Source organism: Mustela putorius, unplaced genomic scaffold (assembly GCF_011764305.1).
Source record: "Mustela putorius furo isolate JIRA1106 unplaced genomic scaffold, ASM1176430v1.1 tig00003846_pilon_pilon_pilon, whole genome shotgun sequence".
Taxonomy (NCBI): domain Eukaryota; kingdom Metazoa; phylum Chordata; class Mammalia; order Carnivora; family Mustelidae; genus Mustela; species Mustela putorius.
The window spans coordinates 20,717,810-20,741,192 of record NW_025421999.1 but is presented as its reverse complement, the minus strand read 5'-3'; the positions used below and the strand labels follow the sequence as shown (position 1 = coordinate 20,741,192).

The window sequence follows — 23,383 nt, the reverse complement described above, 5'->3', positions numbered from 1 at the left end:
TACAAATGGCTGATGTTCTAGGAATGAGGGTAAACTGGAAACAGATCAGCTTTGACAGGACAGAATGATCTACCCATATTCAATCCAGAGCCTCTATAAACTCGACTAAAACCTATACCCATTTTTACATAAAACACCCAGTATTCAATTAAAAAACTACCAGGCATCCCAGAAAGCAAGACCAAGGTACTAAAAACTGAGAGAAAAAAATATATTAGGAATAGATCTTCACTCTTTTCAGCCAGCACCAAGTGATGGGCATCTGCTGGGACAACTGGTACAACTTGCAAGACCGGGGGCAAGAGAAAGCCCTTCCGCAAGAAGCAGAAGGATGAACTGGGATGCTCTGCCCCATACACACAGTTCCAATCTGGGGAGGTAATAAGAAGTACACTGCTTGGGGGCTGGATGTGGGGAACTTCTTGTGGGGCTCTGAGTGTTGGAAGAAGCAAACAGGAATTACTGATATTATCTACAAAGTACCCAACAGTGAATGAACAGTCCACACCAAGACCCTGGTGAGGAACGGTACCGTGCTCATTGACAGCAGGCCATCCTGACCATGGTATGAGTTCCACTATGTACTACCTCTGGGCTTAAGAAGGGGGCTAAGTTGACACCTAAGGAGGAAGAGATTTTAAACAAAAAAGAATCAAAGAAAATTCGGAAGAAACATAATGGAAGGAAAAAGCAAGCCACAATCAGCAGTTCCCTAAGAGCAGGCTTCTTGAGTACACTGCCTGAAGACCAGGCCAGTGTGGCTGAGCAGAGGGCTATGTGCTAGAGGGCAAAAAGCTGGAGCTCTATTTGAGGAAAATCAAGGTCCAAAAGGTAAATAAATCCTCCTCCCTCCTATCTTCAACTCACATAAAGAAGGTGTTTACCTTTGAAGAGAAAAAGAAGAGAAAAGAAAAGAAAAAGGTCCTCAGGTGATCCACATCTGGAGTTATCACACAGGGACTCATAAAATGAGTAATAAAAATAAATGAAAAGATGGAGAATTTCATGAGAACTAAATCTTTAATCCTAGAACTGGAAAATACAGTAACTGAAAATACAGACTTAAATAATGAATTTCATAGCAGATTAGGCGCAACAGAAGAAATCAGTGAACCAGAAAAAAAATACTTAGATTGGGGGCGCTTGGGTGGCTCAGTGTGTTAAAGCCTCTGCCTTCGGCTCAGGTCATGATCTCAGGGTCCTGGGATTGAGCCCAGCAGAGCATTGCCTCTGCTCAGCAGGGAGCCTGTTTCCTTCTCTCTCGATGCCTGCTTCTCTGCCTACTTGTGATCTCTCTCTCTGTCAAATAAATAAATAAAAATTAAAAACAAACAAACTTAGATTAAAACTCAGAAAAAAAGGGATGAAAAATGCAGAAAGCATGGACAGGGTAAAAAGGGTTTAACACATATATTGGAGTTCCAGAAGGAAAGGAGAGAGAGAATGGGGTAGAAGAATATTTGAAGAGATTAGGGTCAAGAATTTTCCAAAAATGATAAAAGAAGTCAAGCCAAGCAAAATTCAGGAAGATCTGTATGACAGAGAACAGGATAAAGACAAAGAAAATCATATTCCTAAAAACAAAGACAATAATTGTCAGATAATTAGATGCAATTATATGCTGCTGACAAGAGATGAAATTTATATTTAAGGACAAAGAAAGGTTTAAAGTAGAAAAATAAAGAAAAAGTTGCACCATAACATCTTACCAAAAGAAAGTTGGTGCAGCTATAGTAAATACAGAAATTTACTAGAAATGAAGACAGACATTCAGTAAGAGGACAAATTCATAATTTACAATAACCCTAAATTTTGATGTACTTATACGTCTCAAAATATTTAAAGCGAAAGCTGGTAAACTACATGGAAAAGTTCAGTATCTCCTGCAATAACTGACTGAACAAATAGAACTCCTTCTACCAAATCAGTAAAGATATAAAAGATTGAAAAATACAACTAACAAATCTGACCTGATATACAACTAATAACCAAGAAATTCAGAAAACACATTCTTTTGAAGTCCAAATGGAACATTTACCAAAACTGAACACATGCTGAGCCATAATGAAAGTCTCAACAAATTCCAAAGAACTGAAATCATTCGGAATATATTCTTTAGCCATAACAGAATTAAGCTAGAAATCAGTAACAAAAAGAAAACTAGAAAATGTCCACGTAGTTGTAAATTGAACAATGTATTAATAAATGATCTGTGGATCAAAGAAGAAATCAGATTGGAATTATAATATCCTAGAGTGAATGATAATGAAAAAGATATCAAAATTTGTGAAATTCAATTAAAGCACTGCTGAAAGGGAAAGCTTGCCTTTAATTGCAAGTAATTCACGAGATGGGCAGAAAATCAATGATGTAAAGACCTATCTCAAGAAGGTAAACCACAAATAGCAAAGTAGCAAATCAAGCCCAAAGAACCACGAACAGAAATCAATGATATGACTAAGAAAATAAAAAAAGAGCCCACAAATGTTAGCTTTTGGCTAATGGGGGGGTGGGGGAAGGGCATAAATTACTAACATAGGAAGTAAAAAATACTACTATTCTACACAAATTAATAAAAGAATACTATGAATAATTTTACTGATACATTTGCCAAGTTAGATGAAATGAAAATTCTTGAGAAATACAATTTTCCAAAAGAGACACAATAAGGAATAAAAACCTGAATAATCCTATTATCTATTAAAGAATGTAAATCTATAGGTAAATAGCCTCCTCCAGAGAAGATTCTAGGTTAGATGGCCTCACTGGTAGATTCTTCCAAGCATTTAAGTAAAAAAGAATGTTGACTTCACACAAAGGATAAAACTGCCCAATACTTTTATTTATAAAGCTATCATAACCCTGACACCAAGATGTGCTAAGAACATTACAAAAACAAAACCAGGCTAATTAGAGGCCAATCTTTTATATGAACACAGGTACAAAAATCCTAACAGAGATACTGAAAAACACCAATCTATTAAAAGCTATGTATTATCATCAACTTGGATTTAAGCTAGAAATGTAAGGCTGGTTTTACATTTGAAAATAAATACATTACTAAAAAATACACATCAATATCCTTTATGAATATAGATATAAAAATGCTCAATAAAATACTAACAAACCAAATCAAACAATATCTATAGAGGATTATATGCCATAACCAAATGAAATTTATCCCAGGAATGCACTGTTGGGTTAACATTCAAAAACCAATTAATAGTAATACATGATATCAATAAAATGAAGAACAAAAACCATTTGATGATTTCAGTAGATGCAGAAAAAGCAAGTGACAAAATCTAACATCCTTTCATGAAAAAAATACTAATAAATTAGAAATAGAAGGGAACCTCCTTAAGCTGATAAAAAGGCGTTTAGGCAACCCACAGGCAACATCATATGTAATGGTAAAGGACTACACGCTTTCCTGATAATATCAGGAACAAGATAGGAATGTTTGTTCTCTCCGCTTCTACTCAACATTGTTTTGGAGGTTCTAGCCAAGGCTGTTTGGCAAGAAAATGAAATAAAAATCATCCAGATTATGCGGGGGAGGAGTCAAGATGGCGGGGGAAGAGTCAAGATGGCAGAGAAGTAGCAGGCTGAGATCAGCTAGATAGATTATCAAACCATTGCAAACACCTACAAATCCAACGGGAGATTGAAGACAAGAAGAACAGCAATTCTAGAAACAGAAAATCGATCACTTTCCGAAAGGTAGGACCAGCAGAGAAGTGAATCCAAAGCAAGGGGAAGATAGACCGCGGAGGGTGGGGCCAGCTCCCGGCAAGTGGCAGAGCAATGAAGCACAAAATCAGGACTTTTAAAAGTCTGCTCCACTGAGTGACATCACTCCAGAGGCTAAACCTGGGTGAAGCCCACGCGGGGTCACGGAAGGATCGGAGGTGTGAGTGTCGCAGAGCTTACAGGTATTAGAGCGGGGAAACCGGCTACAGAGACAGAGCCGAGGAGTGAGCTCTCAGCTCCGGGGTTACCTTGAACTGGTCGCAGGCTGGGTGAGCTCAGAGTGCAGCCAGAGGCCAGGGAAACGGGAGTGATTAGGCTCTTTTCTCTGAGAGCGCACTGAGGAGTGGGGACCCCAGCTCTTGGCTCCTCCGGCCGGAGACTGGGAGGCTGCCATTTTCATTCCCATCCTCCGGAACTCTACAGAAAGCCTTCAGGGGACAAAAGCTCCTGAAAGCGAACCTGATCGGATTACTTAGACTGGCCCCTGGTAAGGACAGTGCAATTCCGCCTCAGGCAAAGACACTTGAGAATCACTACAACAGGCCCCTCTCCCAGAAGATCAACAAGAAATGCAGCCAAGACTAAGTTCACCTACCAAGGAGAGCACCAGAATTCCAGAGGAGGAGAAAGCAAAGCATGGAAGTCATGGCTTTCTCCCCAAGATTCTTTAGTCTTGTGGTTAATTTAATTTTTTTTTCTTCTGCTAACTTTCTTTTTTAACTTTTATCCTTTTCTTTTTTAATGTTTTTTAACTAGTTTATCTAATATATATATATTTTCCTTTTTATATTTTTTATTTGTTTTCTTTAAAAAAAATTGTTTTTTTTTCCTGAACTTCTTTTTATCTCCTTTATCTCCCCCCACGATTTGGGGTCTCTTCTGATTTGGTTAAAGTGGATTTTCCTGGGGTCTTTGCCACCTTATTAGTATTTTATTTGCTCCTTCATATACTCTTATCTGGACAAAATGACAAGGTGGAAAAACTCACCACAAAAAAAAGAACAAGAGGCAGTACCGAAGGCTAGGGACCTAATCAATACAGACATTGGTAATATGTCAGACCTAGAGTTCAGAATGACGATTCTCAAGGTTCTGGCTGGGCTCGAAAAAGGCATGGAAGATATTAGAGAAACCCTCTCTGGAGAGGTAAAAGCCCTTTCTGGAGAAATAAAAGAATTAAAATCTAACCAAGTTGAAATAAAAAAAGCTATTAATGAGGTGCAATAAAAAATGGAGGCTCTCACTGCTAGGATAAATGAGGCAGAAGAAAGAATTAGTGACATAAAAGACCAAATGATAGAGAATAAAGAAGGTGAGCAAAAGAGTAACAAACAGCTACTGGACCATGAGCGGAGAATTCGAGAGATAAGTGACACAATAAGACGAAACAACATTAGAATAATTGGGATTCCAGAAGAAGAAGAAGAAAGAGAGAAGGGAGCAGAAAAAGGTATATATTGAGAGAGGGGAGCAGAAGAAGGTATATATTGGAGAGAATTATTGGAGAGAATTTCCCTAATATGGCAAAGGGAACAAGCATCAAAATCCAGGAGGTGCAGAGAATCCCCCTCAAAATCAATAAGAATAGGTCCACACCCCGTCACCTAATAGTAAAATTTACAAGTCTTAGCAACAAAGAGAAAATCCTGAAAGCAGCCCGGGAAAAGAAGTCTGTAACATACAATGGTAAAAATATTAGATTGGCAGTGGACTTATCCACAGAGACCTGGCAGGCCAGAAAGAACTGGCATGATATATTCAGAGCACTAAATGAGAAAAACATGCAGCCAAGAATACTATATCCAACTAGGCTATCCTTGAAAATAGAAGGAGAGATCAAAAGCTTCCAGGACAAACAAAAACTGAAAGAATTTGCAAACACCAAACCAGCTCTACAGGAAATATTGAAAGGGGTCCTCTAAGCAAAGAGAGAGCCTAAAAGTAGTAGATCAGAAAGGAACAGAGACAATATACAGTAACAGTCACCTTACAGGCAATACAATGGCACTAAATTCATATCTCTCAATAATTACCCTGAATGTTAATGGGCTAAATGCCTCAATCAAATGACAAAGGGTATCAGAATGGATAAAAAAACAAAACCCACCAATATGTTGCCTACAAGAAACTCATTTTAGACCCAAGGACACCTCCAGATTTAAAGTGAGGGGGTGGAAAACAGTTTACCAAGCTAATGGACATCAGAAGAAAGCTGGGGTGGCAATCCTTATATCCGATCAATTAGATTTTAAGCCAAAGACTAAAATAAGAGATGAGGAAGGACACTCTATCATACTTAAGTGGTCAGTCTGTCCAATAAGAAGATCTAACAATTTTAAATATCTATGTCCCTAACATATGAGCAGCCACTACATAAACCAATTAATGATAAAACCAAAGAAACACATCAAATATAGAATAATAGTACGGGACTTTAACATCCCCTCACTGAAATGGACAGATCATCTAAGCAAAAGATCAAAAAGGAAATAAAAGCCTTAAGCGATGGACCAGATATATTCAGATTTCCATTCCATCTCAAAGCAACTGAATACACATTCTTCTCTAGTGTACATGGAACATTCTCCAGAACAGATCACATCCTGGATCACAAATCAGGTCTCAACAGGTACCAAAACACTGGCATCATTCCCTGCATATTTTCAGACCACAATGATCTGAAGCTAGAACTCAATCACAAGAGGAAACTTGGAAAGAACCCAAATACATGAAGACTAAACAGCATCCTTCTAAAGAATGAATGGGTCAACCAGGAAATTAAAGAAGAATTGAGAAAATTCATGGAAACAAATGATAATGAAAACACAACGGTTCAATATCTGTGGGACCCAGCAAAGGTAGTCCTGAGAGGAAAATGTATAGTGATACAAGCCTTTCTCAAGAAACAAGAAAGGTCTCAAATACACAACCTAACCCTACACCTAAAGGAGCTGGAGAAAGAACAACAAAGAAAGCCTAAACCCAGCAGAAGAAGAGAAATCATAAAGATCAGAGCAGAAATAAATGAAATAGAAATAAAAAAAACCAACAGAAGAAATCAACGAAACTAGGAGCTGGTTCTTTGAAAGAATTAATAAGACTGATAAACCCCTGGCCAGACTTATCAAAAAGAAAAGATAAAGGACCCAAATAAATAAAATCATGAATGAAAGAGGAGAGATCGTAACTAACACCAAAGAAATACACACAATTATAAGAACATACTATGAGCAACTCTACACCAACAAATTTGACAATCTGGAATGAAATGGGTGCATTCCTATAGACATATAAACTACCACAACTGAACCAGGAAGAAATAGAAAACCTGAACAGACCCATAACCAGTAAGGAGATTGAAACAGTCATCAAACATCTCCAAACAAACAAAAGCCCAGGGTCAGAAAGCTTCTGAGGGGAATTCTACCAAATGTTTGAAGAAGAACTAATTCCTATTCTCCTGAAACTGTTCCAAAAAATAGAAATGGAAGGAAAACTTCCAAATTCATTTTATGAAGCCAGCATCACCTTGATCCCAAAACCAGACAAGGATCCCATCAAAAAAGAGAACTACAGACCAATATCCTTGATGAACACAGATGCGAAAATTCTCACCAAAATACTAGCCAATAAGATCCAACAGTACATTAAAAGGATTATTCACCACAACCAAGTGGGATTTATTCCAGGGCTGCAAGGTTGGCTGTTGTATCAATGTGATACAACACATTAATAATAGAAAGAACAAGAACCATATGATACTCTCTATAGATGCTGAAAAAGCATTTGACAAAGTACAGCATCCCTTCCTGATCTAAACTCTTCAAAGTGTAGGGGTAGAGGGCACATACCTCAATATTATCAAAGCCATCTATGAAAAACCCACTGCAAGTATCATTGTCAATGGAGAAAAACTGAGAGCTTTTCCGCTAAGGTCAGGAACATGGCAGGGATGTCCATTATCACCACTGCTATTCAACATAGTACTAGAAGTCCTAGCCTCAGCAATCAGAAAACAAAAAGAAATTAAAGGCATCCAAATCGGCAAAGAAGTCGTCAGACTATCACTCTTTGCAGATGATATAATACAATATGTGGAAAACCCAAAAGGCTCCACTCCAAAACTGCGAGAACTTGTACAGGAATTCGGTAAAGTGCCAGGATATAAAATCAATGCACAGAAATCAGTTGCATTCCTATATAGCAACAGCAAGACAGAAGAAAGAGACATTAAGGAGTCAATCCTATTTACAATTGCACCCAAAACTATAAGATACCTAGGAATAAACCTAACCAAAGAGGCTAAGAATCTATACTCAGAAAACTATAAAGTACTCATGAAAGAAATTGAGGAAGACACAAAGAAATAGAAAAATGTTCCATGCTCCTGGATTGGAAGAACAAATATTGTGAAAATGTCTATGCTACCTAAAGCAATCTGCACATTTAATGCAATCCCTATCAAAATCCCATCCATTTTTTTCATAGAAATGGAACAAATAATCCTAAAATTTATATGGAACCAGAAAAGACCTCAAATAGCCAAAGGAATATTGAAAAAGAAAGCGAAAGTTGGTGGCATCACAATTTTGGACTTCAAGCTCTACTACAAAGCTGTCATCATCAAGACAGCATGGTACTGGCACAAAAACAGACACATAGATCAATGGAACAGAATAGAGAGCCCAGAAATAGACCCTCAACTCTATGGTCAACTAATCTTTGAAAAAGCAGGAAAGAATGTCCAATGGAAAAAAGACAGCCTCTTCAATAAATGGTGTTGGGAAAATTGGACAGGCACATGCAGAAAAATGAAATCGGACCATTTCCGTACACCACACAGGAAAACAGACTCAAAATGGATGAAAGACCTCAAAGTGAGAAAGGAATCTGTCAAAATCCTTGAGGAGAACAGAGGTAGCGACCTCTTCGATCTCAGCCGCAGCAACATCTTCCTAGGAACATCGCCAAAGGCAAGGGAAGCAAGGGCAAAAATGAACTACTGGGACTTCATCAATATCAAAAGCTTTTGCACAGCAAAGGAAACAGTTAACAAAACCAAAAGACAACTGACAGAATGGGAGAAGATATTTGCAAACTACATATCAGATAAAGGACTAGTGTCCCAAATCTATAAAGAACTTATCAAACTCAACACCCAAAGAACAAATAATCTAAGAAATGGGCAGAGGACATGAACAGACATTTCTGCAAAGAAGACATCCAGATGGCCAACAGACACATGAAAAAGTGCTCCACATAACTCGGCATCAGGGAAATACAAATCAAAACCACAATGAGATATCACCTCACATCAGTCAGAACAGCTAAAATTAACAAGTCAGGAAATGACAGATGCTGGTGAGGATGTGGAGAAAAGGGGAACCCTCCTACACTGTTGGTGGGAGTGGAAGCTGGTGCAGCCACTCTGGAAAACAGCATGGAGGTTCCTCAAAAAGTTGAAAATAGAACTACCCTATGACCCAGTAATTGTACTACTGGGTATTTACCCTAAACGTACAAACATAGTGATCCGAAGGGGCACGTGCACCCAAATGTTTATAGCAGCAATGTTTACAATAGCCAAACTATGGAACAAACCTTGTTGTCCATCAGTGATGTCCATCAGTGACATCAGTGATGAATGGATAAAGAAGATGTGGTATGTATACACAATGGAATACTATGCAGCCATCAAAAGAAATGAAATCTTGCCATTTGCGACGATGTGGATGGAACTAGAGGGTATTATGCTTAGTGAAATAAGTCCATCGGAGAAAGACAACTATCACATGATCTCCCTGATATGAGGAAGTGGAGATACAACATGGGGGGGGGGTTTGGGGGGAAGGAGAAGAATAAATGAAACAAGATGGGATCAGGAGGGAGACAAACCATAAGTGCCTCTTAATCTCACAAAACAAACTGAGGGTTGCTGGGGGGAGGGGGTTGGGAGAGGGGGGTGTGGTTATGGACATTGGGGAGGGTATGTGCTATGGTGAGTGCTGTGAAGTGTGTAAACTTGGTGATTCACAGAGCTGTACCCCTGGGGATAAAAATACATTATATGTTTATTAAAAAAAACAATAATAATAAATAAAAAAAATTAATTAAAAAAATCATCCAGATTAGAGAGGAAGAAGTAAAACTATTTCCATCTGCAGATGACATAGTCCTGCATACTGAAAATGCTAAAGAGTCCACACAAAAACCCTACTACTAAATAATAATCCTAAGAAGTTCAGGGGCGCCTGGGTGGCTCAGTGGGTTGGGGCCTTTGCCTTCGGCTCAGGTCATGGTCCTGGTGGTCCTAGGATCGAGCCCCGCATCGGGCTCTCTGCTCAGCAGGGAGCCTGCTTCCCTTTTTCTCTGCCTGCCTCTCTGCCTACTTGTGATCTCTGTCTGTCAAATAAATAATAAATAAAATCTTAAAAAAAAAAAAAAAAAAAAGAAGTTCAGGGGTACCTGGGTGGCTCAGTTGGTTAAGTGACCACCTTCGGCTCAGGTCATTGTCCTGGAGTCCCAGGATCTACCCTCATCAGGCTCCCTGCTCAGCATGGAGTCTGCTTCTCCCTCTGACCTTCCTCCTCTCATGCGTCCTCTCTCAAATAAATAAAAAAAAAAATCTTAGAAAAAAAATCCTAAAAAGTTCAGTGATATTGCAGGATAAAAGATCAATATGGAAAAATCAATTATATTTCTATATACTGGCAATAAACATCCAAAAATGAAAAGAAGAAAATTCTATTTATAATATCACCAAAAAGAATAAAATACTTAGGAATAAAAAAGATTTGTACAATGATAACTACAAAATTTAACTAAAAGAAATGAAGGAAGACCCAAATAAATGATAAGACATCAATGTTCCTATTTTTCAAGGAAATCGACAAATTCAAAGTAATCCATATCAAAAGCCCAGCTGGCTTTTGCAGAAATTGACAAGATGATCCTAAAATTCATACGGAAGTGCAGAGGACCCAGAATAACCAAATCATGAAAAAGAACAAAATGGAAGACTCACATTTCCTGATTTCAAAATGAACTAGAAAGCAACATTAATCAAGACAGGGTGGTACTAGCATAAGAAGAGGCATATAGATCTACAGAACAGAATTGAGAGCTCAAAAATAAATTCCTACATTTTGATCAACTGATTTCCTCTCCCCACTGAAAATAAGTTATTTATTCTGCCCTGTAAGCAGCTGATCAACTGATTTTCAACAAGGATATCAGGACAACTCAATAGAGAAAGATTAGTCTTTTCCACAAATGCTGCAGGGGACAAAAGAATATTGTAAGAACAATGAATGTCAAATGGTGCAGCCACTGTGGAAATCAGTTTATTGGTTCCCCTGCAAATGTTAAATATTCAATTAACATTTGTCCTAGCCATTCTATTCCTAGGTATATACCCAAGAGAGCAAAAACAGATGTTCAAACGACAATTTGTACATAAATGTTTACAGCAGCATTATTCAATTAGCTAAAAAGTGCAAACAACCCAAATGCCCATCAGCTAGTAAGTGGATAAACATAATCTGTGAAAGAAACCAGTTGCAGAAGATCACAATTTATACGATTCCATTTATATGAAATGTCCAGAAAAGGCAATCGACAGAGACAGAAAATAGGTAAGTGGTTGCCAGAGGCAGGGGGAAGGAAGGGATAGGAAAAGACTGCTAGTGGGCATGCGGTTTCTTTTTGGGGAGATAAAAATGTTCTGGAATTAGTGGTTCACACGCTTTGTGAATATACTTAAAAAACCACTGAAACATACACTTTAAAGGGTGAACCCTATGGTATGTGATTTACTAGATCCCGACAAAATGGTCATTAAATAAATACCACTGAAAGAAGTTAAAAATAATCTAGGTAAATGGAAGTATATACCATACTCACAGGCTGAAGTGTTCATTCCTCCCTAAAATGATCTACAGATTCAATGTAATGCTAATCAAATATCCCAGGAAGAGTTTCTTTGGCAGGGTGGAGGGCAGAGAGTGGAAAATGACCAAGATGTACTAAAATTTATATGAAATGCAAAGGCCCAAGAGTTGCTGAGACAAGCCTGAATAGGACAGGGCTGGAGGGCATAACTATCAAATATGAAGACTTCTAAGGAGCAAACCAGAGTTGATGCCATCTTTAAAACTGGAACTCCTCTATGTTACAATTCCAAGTATAACACCAAATACTAGTTGAAAAAATTATTGCAATGTCAATGCATTTTCAATCAGAAGCCAGAAGGAGAAAAGAGGGTGGTAGATATAGACTCAAAGATGAAGGATCAAGCAATCAAAAGTTATAGAAAAGCTGTTCTACTCGGACCTAAAGGCAGATGGGAGGGGCTATAAAGAGGTTTTCCTTTTCTTTTTTTAAAAATATGAGTAAGATGATTGAAAGCACAAACTACCAATTGCTGGGTTAATAATTCAATCAAAAACGGCCCATATACATGGGTCTAGTGGAAAACCTGGGAGAAGAGAAATTTAGTAGACAGCTTTTGGGAAATAACCAATCCTAGGGAATCAATAAATTGTCGAATGGGTAAGTTTTACTTTGCTTCTGATTTTGCTAAAAACAGAATCAAATTTTCTTTGTAAGATTTAGGGATGCTTGAGTGGCTTAGTCAGTTGAGTGTCTGACTCCTGGTTTCAGGTCAGGTCATGATCTCAGGGTTATGGGACTGAGTCCAGCATTGGGCTCTGCGCTCAGAACAGCATCTGCTTGTCCCTCTCCCTCCCCCTCTGCTCCCTCCCCTGCTCCTGTGCACAGTGCTCTCTTGCTCTCTCAAATGAAAAAAATTTTTTTTAAATCTTAAGTTTAGAATGAAACCCCACAACATTAAAAAAGAAAAAAAGTTTTCTACTTCAGCTTTTCCACGGCTTACTGAATACAAACCTGTTCCTTTTCTAGAAGACCTGCCTTTAGTCACTGTTGGTTTCTTCTTCACAGCTGGTGCCTGAAAAGCAGAATGTTCCCTCCACCTCCGAAGCTGAAAATTAATGAACTTCCACATCATGAATGCTTGGGTAATGCAAATGGATGCGAGGACAGCAATTCTGAGAATATTAAGGTTAATAAACAAAACATTAGAGTATATCAAAGCAATGGCCACTGAATGAAGTATTCTATCTAGCACTGACAGGATTCACTTGGTGCTAAATTCCCAATGGTGACAAGATAATGCTAATAAATAATTATCCCATTAATAGTTAATCTCTAAATTCAAAGAAATCCCTTAGCATTTCAATTAAAACATATGAGATTGCAGCAGGTTTGAAATCACATGAATGTGTTCCCCCCTGTATCTGTCTCTATTTTTTTAAGATGATCTACATCATAAATGGATAATATATCCTATATAGTAGTACAAAGTAAGAAAAATGTTAAAATGGGCTGTACCTTACGGCTAACACATTGAAGTTCCCAGCACTGAAATCCAATTTCTGATTCTCTGCTCTTGCAAGGCCAAAGCCAACCGTGAGTACAGAAAGAATTAAAGTCAGCAGTCTTCCCAAAACAAATAGAACTGCCCACAGAGAAAACCTGTAAGAAAATGTCTTAAGTCAAACTCATAAGATTGCGAAGATAGGAATAGATTCTAATAAAAATCAGATTCCTACTAAGCAAATGCATATTAGAACAATGTGCTATGGTGAGTGCTGTGAAGTGTGTATGCTTGATGATTCAAGACCTGTACCCCCAGGGCAAGGAATACATTATATGTTAATAAAAATAATTTAAAAAAAAACAACATTTCTTATTGTTCTGCAAAAAAGGATTCTGAAGTAAAATGTTTGGGATCTGCTATATACTATATCACACTTTTGGAGATAAATCACACAGCAGCTTTAAGATTCTAGAAGTCCAGTAAAGAAATAATTGACTCTTCGTTTAGCTGATCTCCTTTTTAAAAATGTAACTATTGGGGCGCCTGGGTGGCTCAGTGGGTTAAGCCATTGCCTTCGGCTCGGGTCATGATCTCAGGGTCCTGGGATCGAGTCCCGCGTCGGGCTCTCTGCTCAGCAGGGGCCTGCTTCCCTTCCTCTCTCTCTGCCTACTTGTGATCTCTCTATGTCAAATAAATAAATAAGATTCTTAAAAAAAAATAAAAATGTAACTATTATTAATGACTACTGGCACAGAAAAATTCTGAAAACTGCTGGACAAAAGTTGTCCTGTTAATAAACAGGACACCCAATTCCCACTTAATAGGCCTAGTTTTACTTTCTTTTTTTAACAAGTCATACTATTCCAATTCTGTTTTCAGTCCAATTTTCCATTGAAATATTTTAGTATCTTTTAGGCTATATAGTCTTTTTTTTAAAGGCTATATAATCTTTTATTTCATTTTCTTCTTTCCTATTCCTGTTATCACTTCCCCATTACTCTTCCTCCAAAAGAAAAACATGCATTAAACCAAAGGGCAATTATAACAGAAAACTAAACCCCCCAAAACCTTCAAAATTATAAGTTCCAATATAACATCTCTCCAGCAAAGATGAGACTCCCATTTTAGAGAATAAAATGCCAACCTGAATTGTAAAGTTTTTAAATTTTATTTTAAGCTACTACTAATAGCTTACAGAGTGATCTAATTGCCCCCAGCATGGACCTTGGCAATAGCACAGTCCTTGGCAACAGACTTGACTTTAATTACACAAGAAATAGAATGGCTAAACAACTTACTTACCCTTTCTGATACTTTTCGTCACTAAAATAAAACAGGCGGGAAATGTGGAAAAGAAATTCAACAAAATAATGTAGCACCAGAAGAACAAGTCCTAGATGATTCAAGCTGTTAAAAGGACAAATTTAAAATGTAAAGATGAATTATCAATTAAAACAGACTAACCCACTATCTACCCAGTCCATTTACACATCCAAGCAAAACCCCAACTTACTTTAAAAGATAAGCTCCGGCAATGTGAAAGAGGTAAAGACCAATGTAGACAAGCTGACGAGGAATATCTTCCTGTAGATAGAGATGCATAATAGATTAAACATGCTGAACCATTTCTGTGTACAGCATATTATACTGTTTCATAAAAACTTTATTACAGATTTCACACACACATACACACTAAATTATGATGTAAAATCTAGCTTTTCATCTTGAGTTGTAGTCACAAATGTCTACAAAAACTGACAGTGTTAGGGACGCCTGGGTGGCTCAGCTGGTTAAGCGGCTGCCTTCAGCTCAGGTCATGATCCCAGCATCCTGGGATCGAGTCCCGCATCGGGCTTCTTGCTCAGCCGGGAGCCTGCTTCTCCCTCTGCCTCTGCCTACCACTCTGTCTGCTAGTGCTCACTCTCGCTCCTCTCTCTCTCTGACAAATAAATAAATAAAATCTTTAAAAACAAAACAAAACAAAACAAGAATGGTACAAAGATCAAATGTTAGAAAGGGAGAACATAAGACAGTCAAATAGTACCATATATACTACTATGTTTTGAGACTCTTCGGGAAAAAAACCCAAGATATAATATCAAGTTTACAGTGGTTCTTCCAATTGGAGAAAGAAGGATCTCTGAAAATAAGCTGTCTTAATTTTTAAACTTCCAATGAAATATTTCTCCTTACAAGAGAGAGGGAGAGGCGCCCTGAGGTGGCTCAGTCGGTTGAGTGTCTGCCTTCAGCTCAGGTCATGATCTCGGGGTCCTGGGATCAAGCTCCACATCAAGCTCCCTGCTCTGTGGGGGGTCTGCTTCTCCCTCTTCCTCTGCCCCACCCCCCAGCTCATGCTCTCTCAACTAAAAAATCTTAAAAAAAAAAAAGAGAGAGAGAGAATGGGAGAACAGTGTCAAGACTTAAATGCTGAAGTTCAACACAAGGGGCAGACAGAGAGAGAGGGAGGGAAGCAGGCCCCCTGCCGAGCAGAGAGCCCAATGCAGGGCTTGATCCCAAGACCCCAAGATCATGACCTGAGCTGAAGGCAGAGGCTTAACCCACTAAGCCACCCATGTGCCCCCGTGATACACATTTCCCCAGATGTGGTGTTTATATCACTGGCAACGTACAACGTGATTGTAGACAGTACACAACAAAACACTTTTAACTATAATTTTAACTAAAATATTTTAAATTAAAACAAGTGGCATGTGACTTGATATGGGAAATACTGCCGTATTCTTCAGATGTGTTAATCTATGCTCCAAATTTCTGAGGAGAAAAGGGACTAAGGGGACTCCTGATACTTACAAAAAAAGCTTTACAAGTTTTTAAATTGCTGATTGATCACTAAACTCATTTTATAAAACTTGTCTAAGTCAGTGTAGCTAATTTGCTGAAATAACTGCTGGAAAAACTATTTTAAAGAATATAACTTCTGGGGCACCTGGGTGGCTCAGTGGATTAAGCCACTGCCTTTGGCTCAGGTCATGATCTCAGGGTCCTGGGATCGAGTCCCGCATCAGGCTCTCTGCTCAGCAGGGAGCCTGCTTCTTTCTCTCTCTCTCTGCCTGCCTCTCAGTGTACTTGTAATTTCTCTCTGTCAAATAAATAAATAAAATCTTTAAAAAAAAAAAAGAATATAACTTCTGGGGTGCCTGGGTGGCTCAGTCGTTAAGCATCTGCCTTCAGCTCAGGTTATGATCCCAGGGTCCTGGGATCGAGCCCTGCATCAGGCTCCATGCTTAGTGCAGAGTCTGCTTGTCCCTCTCCCTCCCCCTGCTTGTGCACTCTCTTTCTCTCTCAGATAAATAAATAAAATCTTAAAAAAATACAACCCTTCATCACAGTCTCCCTATTCTTAATGTTAATGTTTAAATAATTAACGCAAGAATGAAATCATGGAACGATGATTTAAAATTCTAATTGTGTCACTTTTCATGGAAAATCTAGTAAATATAGTACATTAAATCAAAACAAGTTCTAAAATTATAACTTCAAGTGACATTTTCAGTTGTTACCCCAACATCTTTTTATTAAAAAAGATCAGCCATATACTTCAGTAAATTTCTGTTCTTTTTTTTTTTTTTTTAAGATTTTATTTATTTATTTGACAGGGAGAGAGATCACAGTAGGCAGAGAGGCAGGCAGAGAGAGAAGGGGAAGCAGGCACTCCACTAAGCAGAGAGCCCAATGCGGGGCTCAATCCCAGGACCCTGAGATCATGACCTAAGCTGAAGGCAGAGGCCTAACCCACTGAGCCACCACAGGCGCCCTAGTAAATTTCTATTCTTATAAAAAAATGTTTTAACTACACTGTACTAAAAAATTTGACTTTAAACTGAATATCATAAATATGCCCACATATAAGGCAAAGATTTCCTCCTAAACCACAGATAGAGCCATCTCATGTTTAAAACTTTTCATAACTCTTATGTAATAGGGATCTATATTGATTATTTTGAATAAGAAATACATGTTTGGGGGGGCGCCTGGGTGGCTCAGTGGGTTAAGCCGCTGCCTTCGGCTCAGGTCATGATCTCAGGGTCCCGGGATTGAGTCCCACATCGGGCTCTCTGCTCAGCAGGGAGCCTGCTTCCCTCTCTCTCTCTCTGGCTGCCTCTCTACTTGTGATTTCTCTCTGTCAAATCAATAAATAAAATCTTTAAAAAAAAAATACATGTTTGGGTAAGATACACAGCCTTAAAAAACCTCAATCAATGTGATTTCCAAGTGTTTATAGAGGGCCTCGCAAAGGAATCAGTAGAGGGATGATGATGTACTCTGGACAAACTGAAAGGTTTCAAAAAGTGGCTCTAGTGATGAATGACAGATATGAACAACAAAGCTGCATGTGGAGAGTGTGAATATACCTTCCATGAAGTGGGGAGGGGAAAAAGCATTATTTCTAATTTAAAATACTCATAGGATATGCAAATATTTATATGTGTATATAATTAAACTAAATAAACTGAATATGAGAAATAAAACATTTGGCTATTTCACTGAGACTTCCCCAAAATTCCACATATTCAAGCTGGATAAGAAATTACATTGTGAATCTTCTTATGGGCAAAATGGAATAATGTTTATATTGAGGCATACATATTGTATGTATTTAAAATATTCTCCTTAAAAGAAACTGAGTTATCTGTGACTAACACACCTCTTGAACTGCTACTAACAGCAGTGTTCCTTTCTTTCTTTCTTCGTTTCTCTGTAGGATCAGTTCAAAAACAATCACTGTACTAGTTTCTTCCAGTAAAGTGTTCTTCCAAAAATAATTTTCATAGAGTAAATTTTAAGAAACTGTTTAACACATATGCAGCTGTTACTTTCAAATTATGTTAATTACTTGAAACAGTTACTTTCGACTGTCATATGTAGGTGTTAAAAATAGTTTCAGTTAAGTTCTAAGTTATGCAAATTATTCCATAAAAATTAGATTGCATTTCTGGAGAAATGCCATCTGGCAGGAATTGATAAAGAAAGGAAAACTTTGAAAACTAAAATGAGCAATTACTTTGAAATGTCCTTCCTTATTTACATGGTCAATGACTAAGAGACATATAGATTAATAATGGAGCCTAGAAGTATTATGTCTATGGGTATATAAGTCTGGACATGGAGAAAGCTTTAAATATTTGAGCCACAGTAGTAAGATGTTAAGAAACAATGATGTTCTCAGCAACACTGCCCGACAGAACTTTCTGCAATGATGGAAATGCTCTCTATCTCTGCTATACAAAATGGTAGACAGTATGGCCACATGTGGCTAAATGAGTACTTGCAGTAGGACTAAGTGTGACTAAGAAAGTACATTTTGTTTTTAATTATAATTACTTTAAATGTGGCTAGTGGATTCTGTTTTGGGCAGTGCAGCTCAAGGACATCTGTGGTTCACACTAGGTGCTTACTGAATATGGAAGGGCTTCTGGAAACTGTGAGCTTAAGGATCTTATCTTAACACCATTCTAAGCCAAAGGTTTTATCATCTTAATCCTTATAATCAACTTAACTAGAAAAACACTCCACTTGAAAAAGAAATCAACATAAAAAGAACTTTCAAGCCATAGTAAATGAACTCTATTTGGTGCAGTTTTCTTTTTTTTTTTTTAAAGATTTTATTTATTTATTTGACAGACAGAGATCACAAGTAGGCAGAGAGGCAGGCAGACAGAGAGGAGTTAGTAGGCTCCCCACAGAGCAGAGAGCCCCACGCGGGGCTCGATCCCAGGACCCTGGGATCATGACCTGAGCTGAAGGCAGAGGCTTTAACCCACTGAGCCACCCAGGCGCCCCTGGTGCAGTTTTCTAATCATAGCAGACAGCATCAGTGATGACAGACGCACAGGACACAAAAACCATAGACACAATGCAGTAATAAATTAGGTAGCTATACTCTGGATTAACTACTTGCAGTACATATACAAATAAGTGTGGCTTTGGGGAAGTCAGAAAGGAAATGATCATGTTACACTTCTATCCTGAAAAGTAAGGGAGCTTTAAATGTGGACACATGTAAATATATATTCAACAAAGAGAGAGCATAATGAACCCCCACACAGCCCTCTCCAGCTTCAATAGTTGTGAACTCAGGACAAAACTTGTTTTGTCCATACTCCTGTATAGGATTTTAAAAATAATCTCTCCCCCCAAAAGGGAGTAATAGTGTGTGATTAATTTAACAGTATTCCAGAAAAAGATGTGCTGGGATCATAAAATTAGAGAGTATCACTGTGAATGAAGCCTAAAGAGAGCACAGAGGAAAAGAGAGCAGGGAGGAGGTGGTATAAACCAGAGAAACCACCGCAGAGCACAGGTGACCTGCTGTATTTAGTTTCAAGCTACAGGGAGGTAGTAAAGGTTTGAGAGAAGAAAGAGTTGGAAGAAAGAAACTAAAGTGTGCTCAGCAGTATCACAGAGTCTGACCTGAGAAGTACTGAGGGTAAAATGGAAAGAAAGATATCGCACTGCTCCAGTTGTTATTTGTTAAAACAAACAAACAGATATTTTTCTCACATGCTAAAATAAAAAGAATGCTCCACCCATTTCAGGAAAAGCTTCACTGCTGAGTATTTAACTACGGCTTACTTTATTTAATACTGAATTTTTTTTTTACTGGGCCTTAACACATAGAACTGTTAGCTGCAGAATAATCTGATTAATCCATTTGTCTTATCTGTGAAACTCCTAAGAATATCAGTAACATACAACTAATATTACATTATTTGTAATACTAATATAACAGATTTTAAATTTGTTTAAATTTTATTTTAAAATTACCACGAATACAATTTTAAGACAAGTGATTAACATGTCAAATGTAAAAGATTCCACTCGAAGTTAAACTATGACCAAAGATTTTCCCCAAGAAATATGTGAGGATATTTAGTCCTTGTGGAAAGAGCGGAGGTGGGAGAATAAGTGGGGAAGAACTGAGGTGGGAAAGAAAACTTGAGGTTAGAGGCATGAGAAAATGTCCAATTTTAGAGTGACTTTTCAAAAAAAGGAAAAAAACGGCAAGACAACTTGTAAAAATACAAAATCCCGGCTTACTTTTTTGGTTTTCTGGAAGTAGAGTTCAGGAAAAGCATGAAACCAGTAAGCCAACTGGGCTATGTAGAAAAACTTCATTTGAAATCTGCAAAGAAAGGAAAAAAATACCTTTTAAAGCACCTTATTTTTAAAGAATAAAGTAAAAACAAAAGTGGGAAATCAGGATGTACAAAGTAGCTACCTTCTGTTATCATGTCAGGTCTCCCGGCAGTACTCTGCTCCCCTTTAACAACTCCCCAGCAGCCACTTCCCTATCTCCCTAGAATATTCTCAGCACCAGTTGATTCCTCTAGATTAAACAACAGATGCAAAGACATTATCTGCAGAACCTTGCTGACCTGCACGCTAGCAGGGAGGAACGAGACGCCCTAGTTTATTAGTAAATTAATACTGATGTGTCATGCTAGCTACCAGAGACATAAGGAGCATGACTTTGAGGGAATCACCTTACAGACCTTTAAGAATTTCACCAGGAGGAAAGCAGGAAGGGCAAAGAGATGGACACAAAGTGAAGGTGCCTGGAAGAACAATCACCTGAAATTGGTATAATCACAACTGCAAACATCCATTGACTTTTTTCTTAGGGAAATAAGGTAACTCTACTTGGTTGGAACACTGAGAGAGCTCCCAAATAAATGGGAGGAAAACCAGGATCAGAAAGAGGAATACAGCATGGAATGTTCCCCAGGAGATTGAGCTCATCAGTCTAGAATCAATAGTCCCTGGAATTATATCCCTCCAGTCCTCTTGTGTTTTTGTTCTCCCTTCTCCTTCTCCTCTAGACTTCTAAAACTGAAAACCAAAATCCAATTGGAAATAAATTTTTTGTGGGAGGAGAGGAGAGATAGTCCTATATAAATATTATGTTTATTGCATAAAAGCTCACTGAATTAATATCATTTGAAAAAGGCAGAATGACTCAGCAGCATGGGTATTATTGTTGGACTTAAAAACAAAGGTATGCATGGTCACGTTATTCCCTTCGTACTTTTCTCTCCAATTCCCACATCACAGTGCATTTATTGAATGTTGTCTAGTTGACAATCACCTACATATGGCCTGGCACATTGAAGGATATATCATATAAATAGTTCCTACTTGCTGTCAAGTTACACAGAGTCTTGGTGGGCATGGGCACAATATAAGACTTACATAAATGAAACAATTATAGAACATCCAAGACAATGTAGAGATATTACCTAAGATATTATACATAGAAATGACAAATTCAGGAAAGCAAAAGACAACATAGGCTAATGCAGCAAGGGAAAATATGGAATAGCTGTGCTAGAGGTGGGCTTGAAGAATGAGTAACATAGCTGAATGTCTTGGCAACACTGAGCTTTTTTACAGGACTGTATTGAAACCTTGGGGGCTAGGAAGATAAAAAAGAGACAATCGCTACCCTGAAGTTTACAGTGTAAGAGAAGAAATGAAAGGAGTAAAAAGAGACTGGGGCGTGGACGAGGAGCAAAAGTATGGAGAAGATGGAGAACTAACGAGGAGAAAGGTTGAGGAAGAAGGGAACTAAATTAAGATTATTGTTAAAATCAGTTTTCTCAAGCTAATGAACGTGTCGGAAATATTATCACATACATAAAAAATAAGTAAGTGCACAAGAAGTTTTTGTTCTTATGGAAGAGGGACTGCCAATGACATACCTATTGTATGAATTTGCCAAAGTCTTAAAAAGAATGACAAAAATGGGTTCCGCTCAAAAGTGACATGATCATGGTCCATAACTAAGAAAAGCCTGCTAAAATGACTTACGTCATCAGGTTATGGGGATAAGCCCTCCACAAGATAGTTGGGTCTGAGATGTAGTTTTCCTAAGAAAGAAGATATAAAAATTAGCCTATTGAGTATAATGCAAATTTCTTGGACAATAAGACAGTATTTTCATTTCTTGCACATTTATAGTTTCCCAGATTGGGCTCCAAAGAGCCCACTGAAGCTAAAACTTCTTAGTTGTTTTAGTTATCTTTGATTCACTTGAATTGCTTATTTTAGCAAAATGACAATCACTATGAAGGATATGAAGTCAAATAGTGTAATTCCTGGCCTTCAAAATTCTTTCAATCCAATAGGGTAAAAAATACATGTATACGAACAAACATAAAACAATAAAAAAACAGTAATGGTACATAACAGAGGCAACAACACCTACGGGAGAGATGAATTTTGTTTTGGGTGATCAGAAAAGGGTTTCAGGAAAGATGTAGCACCTGACAGGAGAAGGAGGATCAAGGTGCTGTCAAGTTTTATAGGCTGATGTCCACATACTAATCCAAATCTTTTTCTTAGATAACCAGATCTATTCAGTGAGAATTATGGTATATGAAAAAAAACCCACAACCAAAAAACCCCAACAAACCTCTCAAGTGACTTATCTTTAATAAGAATATTTTCCTATTGAAATGTATCATTGTTATATTTAAGAAAATTATACAATAGATTTTAAGCAGAAATTACATATATTTATAAAGTATCTTTAAAAAAATTAAAGTATCATTAAAGCAGCAGCATAAAATGGCATGAGCCCTGGAAAGATTGAGTCTTAATCTATTTCCAACTATTACACACTTTGCTTGTTTATTCATCTCTAACATGGCGATTAAAAAAAATTATGAGTCCTAACAAACTAAAAAATATGTAAACTCTAGAGTGCATATAAATTTCAGAGACTGTTAATACTATTGTAAACACTACCTTCCCCCCTCACTAGTTAGAATGATACAGTTGAAGGAATGATACAGTTGAAGGATTTGATAGCTTTAACTGAAAAGTCACACAGTATTTTAAGTTGCTTGGACACTACTTGGACTGTTTATAAAAGAAATGATTAGAAACATTACAATTCACATAACCCAGGAAAAGTTATCACTAACTTACCCTTTTTGCTAATATAGATATATCTGCAAATGACTACAGGATATAAAAACATTCAGGCTGACTAAAAATGAGTGAGACTTTCTGAAACATTAAACACAGTTTAAAATTTCTGCTGTATGAAAACTAATGAAAAGAGAGGCTTACTGCTGAAACTTGATTTATACTAGTTCAATAGGAGAATTCCTAATCTCAGATAAGAACAGAATAGAGGAGGGATTTTCTAAGGTTCAGGATTTGCTTATGAGCATTAAAAACAGGACATCATTTTCTGTTCTGGGTATA

The 23,383-nt window shown here is 37.7% G+C and overlaps 1 protein-coding gene and 1 pseudogene across 1 annotated transcript in view; one reads left to right on the top strand and one right to left on the bottom strand.

Moving 5' to 3' along the window:
• The window catches only part of TRAM1 (translocation associated membrane protein 1), a 37,119-nt gene that overhangs the window by 2,805 nt on the left and 10,931 nt on the right, over positions 1-23,383 (bottom strand). Inside the window, exons 5-10 of the mRNA XM_004762377.3 lie at positions 21,980-22,038; positions 20,210-20,294; positions 14,664-14,734; positions 14,453-14,557; positions 13,162-13,305; positions 12,658-12,818 (exon numbers count right to left, since the gene is read on the bottom strand). Of these exons, the coding sequence (XP_004762434.1) occupies positions 12,658-12,818; positions 13,162-13,305; positions 14,453-14,557; positions 14,664-14,734; positions 20,210-20,294; positions 21,980-22,038 (625 nt within the window). The remainder of the gene's footprint in view (positions 1-12,657; positions 12,819-13,161; positions 13,306-14,452; positions 14,558-14,663; positions 14,735-20,209; positions 20,295-21,979; positions 22,039-23,383) is intronic.
• On the top strand, positions 176-1,089 carry LOC101672745 (annotated as a pseudogene).